General features: G+C 64.7%; 2 protein-coding genes across 2 annotated transcripts; both read right to left on the bottom strand.

Annotated features, from left to right (window-relative positions):
* Positions 1-7: 7 nt before the first annotated feature.
* Positions 8-1,798, bottom strand: LOC113409546 (sialidase-1-like; the record flags this gene model as incomplete). The annotated part of the gene is made up of 2 exons (XM_026663582.2): positions 1,449-1,798; positions 8-200 (listed from the first exon to the last, which is right to left on the bottom strand). Coding segments are annotated over exons 1-2 (301 nt in total), but the record flags the coding sequence as incomplete, so codon positions are not given.
* A 1,000-nt stretch (positions 1,799-2,798) lies between these two features.
* Positions 2,799-5,884, bottom strand: STK19 (serine/threonine kinase 19). The gene is made up of 7 exons (XM_026663583.2): positions 5,676-5,884; positions 5,381-5,526; positions 4,033-4,128; positions 3,801-3,940; positions 3,362-3,459; positions 3,094-3,241; positions 2,799-2,912 (listed from the first exon to the last, which is right to left on the bottom strand). Exons 1-7 carry the CDS (start codon positions 5,776-5,778, stop codon positions 2,867-2,869), a joined length of 777 nt encoding a protein of 258 aa, XP_026519368.1. The 5' UTR covers positions 5,779-5,884; the 3' UTR covers positions 2,799-2,866.
* Positions 5,885-5,998: the final 114 nt, after the last annotated feature.

The following is a 5,998-nucleotide window of genomic DNA, read 5'->3' as shown; positions in this document are numbered from 1 at the left end:
CACACACCTCCGTCAGTGGAGCGCCGCAGGGCGATGAATTTGGCCCCCGAGTCCGACGGGGAGGATTTCCGGGCTTCAGCGAAGGCCAGGAGGGAGCCGCGGGGCGTCGCAGCGATGAGGGGAACCCTGTACGTATCCACCTCCCCGATCTCCCTCCCGCTCACCCACAGCAGCTGCTCCAGCGTGATCAGGGGAGTGACCTGCCCAGAGACACCAGGGGCCAAAGGGTTAAGGGCTCCCCGGGCAGTCAGGGCTCCCCATGGCCCCAGGGCGGCGCTAGGGGCTGCGCTGCAGGGAGTGGGGCAGGGGGCAGCAGGGGGCTCTCCCCGGGCCGTCAGGGCTCCCCATTGCCCCAGGGCGGTGCTAGGGGCTGCGCTGCAGGGAGCGGGGCGGGGGCAGCAGGGGGCTCTGCCCGGGCAGTCAGGGCTCCCCATTGCCCCAGGGCGGCGCTAGGGGCTGTGCTGCAGGGAGTGGGGTGGGGGGCAGCAGGGGGCTCTCCCCGGGCAGTCAGGGCTCCCCATGGCCCCAGGGCAGTGCTAGGGGCTGGGCTGCAGGGAGCGGGGTTGGGGGCAGCAGGGGGCTGTCCCCGGGCAGTCAGGGGTGCCCCAGTGAGGTACTGGGGGGCTGTGCTGTGGGGGCAGCAGGGGCCTAGGCCCTGGGGTGACCGCGGGGGCTCTCCCTGGCAGTCAGCGCTGCCCCACGGCAGAACCGAGGCCCCCGTTACAGGGAATGGGGAAGTCTCTGTTTCCTGCCCCCAAACATGGGGCAGGAGTAGGGCACCGGGAAGTGGTGCCGGGGAGTGGCACCTGGGCGGGGCTGAGGGGGGGCTGGATGGCCCTGGGGGGGGCTGGACGGCCCTGGGACGAGGATCTTGTGGCACCGTAGAGACTCGGGGTTGATTTGGGCGCCAGCGTCCGTGTGTTAGTGTCTGAGGAGCCACCGGCCTCCAGGCTGTTTTCGCTGATACAGACGAACCTCGCCCCCCCTCCCCCGCGAGACCTGAGGGGGTGACCAGATGTCTGATTTCTGGGGCTTTTTCTTATCTAGGCTCCTATTACCCCCCCCCCCCCCCCCCCCCCGGTTTTCCCCCCCTCCCCCCCCGCGGGTCCCCCGGTGGGGGGGGGGGGGGGGGGGGGCGGCACCGGGGGGCGGTGCCGGGCGGGGGGGGCGGGGGGGCAGGTAGCTGGGAAGGGAAGAACCCTGGTGGGTGGCAGGGGCTGGACCTGGGTGGAGGGTACCAAGGTCCCGGGGGGGCCCTACCCAGATGGAGGGGGGCAGAGGAGGATCGCAGGGGCCGTACCTGGGTTGGGGGGGTCAAAGGGAGGAGCGGGGGGAACACACGGGGCTGTATGGGGCAGGCATAGGGGCCGGGCAGAACGGGGGTGCAGGGCCCGATCCCGGGGGGGGGGGGGGAGCGGGGGGGGGGGGGGGGGGGGGGCCGCATGTACCTGCTCCGGGGATCCCGTCCAGGCCCCGGCAGGGGGCAGCACCCGGGCCCCGCAGAGCCCCAGCAGCAGCAGCAGCCCCGCGAGGGGCAGGGCCCGGGGGCGCCCCATGGCCTGTGGGTCGCGGCCCCTTTAACCCGCCGCCGCCCGGCTGCGCCGCTGGTTACAGTGTAGCGCCGGGGGTCACATGACTCAAACCCGAGCCACGTGATTGGCTGAGGGAACCACCCTGGATACAGACTCACGTGCCTCACCACGCGTCATATGACTGAGCTCCTGGCCCCGCCCATCTCCCCTCCCTTAAAGGGACAGCGCCCTCCACAAGTGCCCGGCTCTGGGAGGGGAGTGGGGGCTGGTGGTCAGAGCAGGGGGCTGGGAGCCAGGACTCCTGGGTTCGCTCCCTGGCTCTGGGAGGGGAGTGGGGTGTAGTGGTTAGAGCGGGGGGGCTGGCAGCCAGGACTCCTGGGTTCTCTCCCCGGCTCTGGGAGGGGAGTGGGGGCTGGTGGTTAGAGCAGGGGGGGCTGGGAGCCAGGACTCCTGGGTTCTCTCCCAGCTGTGGGTGGGACAGGGGCAGATGTTCTACTAACTGGAGCAGAGGGTGGATTTCACTGGCCCCAGCCCAGCTGACTCAGGGCCCTGGAGCTAAAACAGCAGGTAGAAAAACAACCCGGAGACGCCCATGGGGTGACAGGGAACGTGGGCAGTGTGGTGTAGTAGTTAGACCAGATAGTCAGGACTCCTGGGTTCTCTCCCGGCTCTGGGAGGGGAGTGGGGGCTGTTGGGTTAGAGCAGGGTGGGGCTGGGAGCCAGGACTCCTGGGTTCTCTCCCTGGCTCTGGGAGGGGAGCAGGGTCTAGTGGTCAGAGCAGGGGAGCTGGGAGCCAGGACTCCTGGGTTCTCTCCCCAGCGCTGGGAGGGGAGTGGGTTGATTCCATACAGGGGTCTCTGCTGCTGCAATTCCCTACCCCAAGACTAGGGGGCACCGTACCCCACACCTGGCCCTGGCTTCCCCCCTTCACAAACCATTGATTTCTGACCCCTGAGGCCTGCCCCTCGTCCCCACACAGCACAGGACAGGCAGGGATGCGCCACGGAAGCAAGGACCCCAGGAGGCCGCGGGGAGCAGAGAAACCCCCATTTATTGCCCTCCACGGCCCTGCCGCTGAGCCACAGCTCAAATCTCGCCATTTCTCCCCCAAGTCCCATGGGGCCAGGCCCCGATCCTTCACCCCTTCCCATGCACACATTGATCCACAAAATAAATTAAACCGCCTAGACTCCCAGTCACTCCGCAGGGGCCCAGAGGGGCTGAGCCCCGCTGCATGATGGGAAACGCAAGTCCCCACGGCGGTGAGCCCCCTCCGCCCCCCAGCATCAGTCAGTGCTTGGCACAGATCTCCCGGAGCTCCTCAGGTCGCGGGGTCAGGACTCGGCCAATCGCAGCAGGGTCCCGGAAGTGCTGGGGATGCTGGGAAAACCAGAGAGAGGCTGTTAGCTTAGCTCAGTCGCTGGGACGATGGGGCAGGACTCCTGGGTTCCCTCCCTGGCTCTGGGAGGGGAGCGGGGTCTGGTGGGTTAGAAAAGGGGGGGCTGGGAGCCAGGACTCCTGGGTTCTCTCCCCGGCTCGGGTGTGTGTGTGTGTAACGTACCAGTCGACCAGCTGTGCCCCGATGAGGTCATGGATGTGGTAGGGGAGCCCCAGTTTCACGGCGCTGGGAGCCCGGCGGCTCTGCAGATCCGACAGCAAAATCTCTTTGTACTTGGCCTTCTGGATCATCCCCAGCACGGCCTTGCGCCCTGGGCCGGGATAGAGCAGACTCAGTCGGCCTTTTCCCTCTGAGGGGCGCTGGCTCTGACCCGGCTCCAGGGCAGGGGCTGGCTGGGGGGGGGGGGGGGAGGGGCGTGTCCCACACAAACCTTTGATGAAGCATTTAATGAAGCGCCCGGCTCCCGGCATGGCTAGCCACCAGCTGCCAGCATCACGGACGGTCAGGACCCCGGCATTTACCAGCTGCCTGGGACAGGGGACAGGAGAAGAGACCCCGTCACCTCACTGTCCTGCGCTCCAGAGACCCCTCGCCCGGCGCCGGAATGCAGCCCCTCTGGGGCGGGGCAAGGGGCTGGTTACCCAGGGACCCCTCGCCCGGCGGTGGGCTCTGCTCCCCTGGGATGGGATGCGGGGACGGTTATGCAGGAACCCCTCCCCCGGCACAGAGATGCGGCCCCTCTGGGGTGGGGAACAGCCGCATAGAACACCAAGGGGCACAGGGGTGAGGAGGAGAAGGGGAACGTGGCTGCCACGGGGCCCAGGAAGGCTGCGTGGCCCCTGCCCGCCCCCGCGCTCCCAGCCACCCACGTGATGTCCGGGTCCCGGAAGCCGAAGTCCCTCAGCATGCGGCCATTGTCGTAGCTGAGTTCAGGACAGGAGGCGAACGCCGTCTCCAGGAACCTGCGCACCGTCCCGGCGTGCTCCTTCCCCGCCACAGACTGCAGCACCTGGGCAGAGACAGGGGGGCCTGTCATCACCAGCCAGCCCCCCCAAGGGCTGCGGGGACCCCCCTCCCACTGCCGGGGGGTCAGAGACCCACCTTGGCCGTGTAGTCCTGGGTGAACGCCACCCCGAAGACGTCTGAGTCGAATCCAAGCTGGAAGGGCCGGATCAGCCCCTCGTCCTTCAGCCGGCTCTGCGGGGGGAGAAGGTTAATGGGGGGGGGGGGTTGCACCCCATAACGCTTTATAGAAATAGCTTACGAGTGTCAATATGACAGAACTGGAATCTGTTTTCTGCTAGATCTGCCATGTAACATCTCTGTGCAAAGGTTACGTTCTTCTGCATGTGCTCATCCCATTTGGATGAATGTATCACTTGTGTATCTGTAACTAGAAATAGGAAATATAACTCTGACGTCCCATTGTAATTATGCAAAGTGGGGGCCGTTAATGGTGGCTTGGAATCTTGATGGCTCCCATCAACCAGGACAATTGACTGAGGATGGCTCTGTTTATTTGCAAGCCTTCCCGTGAGTCAGACCTGGAAGAATGGAGGCTGGGGGTCTCACAGGACATGGGACCATGTCACCTGGTACTGGAATCCATCTTAAACCTGGGGCTTTGCCATGTAGAGGGGGCGGGGACCCAAAAAGACAAAAGATTCCCACCTTGTGCCAAAGCTATAAAAGGGGGTGGAACAAAACAAAGGGGACTGCAGTCATGAGAAATCCCCTAGCTACCACCTGAGCTGGAACAAGGGCTGTCCCCGGGGAAGGGACGGGCCCAGGCTAGGGAGGAGTCTAGTCTGTGAAACAAGCTTCTTGGAACCTCTCTGCGGGGGAGATTTACCTGCATGTAGTTTCGTACTATATTGGGCTCAGACTTGCGTGTTTTGTTTTATTTTGCTTGGTAATTTACTTTGTTCTGTCTGTTACTACTTGGAACCACTTAAATCCGACTGTCTGTAGTTAATAAAATCACTTTTTACTTATTAACTCAGAGTAAGTATTAATTCGTGGGGGAGAAAACAGCTGTGCATATCTCTCTATCAGTGTTATAGAGGGCAGACAATTGATGCATTTACCCTGTATACACTTTATACAGAGTAAAACGGATTGATTTGGGGTTTGGAGCCCATTGGGAACTGGGTGCTGGAGACAGGAGCACCTCTGAAGCTGTTTTCAGTTAAGGCTGCAGGTTTGGGGGCGTGGCCCAGACCTGGGTCGGGGTTGCAGCAGGCTGGCGTGTCTGGCTCAACAAGGCAGGGTACTAAAGTCCCAAGCTGGCAGGGAAACGGGCTCAGAGGTAGTCCCAGAACATCAGGTGGCAATCCCAATTGGGTTTCTGTGACCCAACCAGTCACAGGGGGGCAGCTTGGGGAAGGAGATCCCAGGCTGGAGGGGCCCCTGGGTCTGACGGGGGAGGGGAGGGGAGGGGGGCTCTTACCAGCTGCCTGTCCACGGCCGTGCGATCCCTCACCAGGCTGTAGAGCTGGTGCTTCAGGACGATGGGGGGCAGCGCATCCTCGAACAGCTGGCGAGGGAAGAGGGAAGCGAGATACCGGAGAGCCGAATCCACTGCCCCGGGGCCCTCTGCCAACCAACAGCACAGGGTCAGCCGGGAGAGAACCCAGGCGTCCTGGGGCCCAGCTCCCCCCTGCTCTAACCCACCAGCCCCCACTCCCCTTCCAGAGCCGGGAGAGAACCCAGGAGTCCTGGTGCCTCGCCCCCACCGCAGTTACCCTGTCTGTCCGGTTCTCCTGCGTCCCCAGGGTCGGGTCCCGGCTGCAGCCGCCGCTTCTTGGCCTTCAGGGTGTTGGAGATCAGCTGGCGGCGGCGCTCCATGGGGCTGGGGACGGGACCGGACGGTTAGCACAGAGGGAGCCCCCGGCCGGGGTCCATCCCGGTCATCCACCTCCCCCCTCAGCTGGTCCTCTGCCTACCAGCCAGATCCCCCTTGCCCTCTCCTCCCCAACCAGATCCCCTCCCCTCCCCTTCTCCCCCCTCAGCCAGATCCCCCTCCCCCTCTCCTCCCCCCTCAGCCAGGTCCCCCTCCCCCTCTCCC

The sequence above is a fragment of the Terrapene carolina genome, unplaced genomic scaffold (assembly GCF_002925995.2).
Source record: "Terrapene carolina triunguis isolate 2854851 unplaced genomic scaffold, T_m_triunguis-2.0 Scaffold33827, whole genome shotgun sequence".
Taxonomy (NCBI): domain Eukaryota; kingdom Metazoa; phylum Chordata; order Testudines; family Emydidae; genus Terrapene; species Terrapene triunguis.
This window is presented reverse-complemented; position numbering and strand designations above follow the sequence as displayed.

What these genes read in the sequence shown, in the direction of transcription:
- STK19 (XM_026663583.2), bottom strand. Translation starts at nt 5,778, where the DNA reads ATGGAGCGCCGCCGCCAGCTGATCTCCAACACCCTGAAGGCCAAGAAG. An exon ending in CCCAGGACTACACGGCCAAG is followed by an intron (nt 3,941 to 4,032) that starts GTGGGTCTCTGA and finishes GTCTCTGCCCAG; the next exon opens with GTGCTGCAGTCTGTGGCGGG. An exon ending in GGGGCACAGCTGGTCGACTG is followed by an intron (nt 2,913 to 3,093) that starts GTACGTTACACA and finishes TGGTTTTCCCAG; the next exon opens with CATCCCCAGCACTTCCGGGA.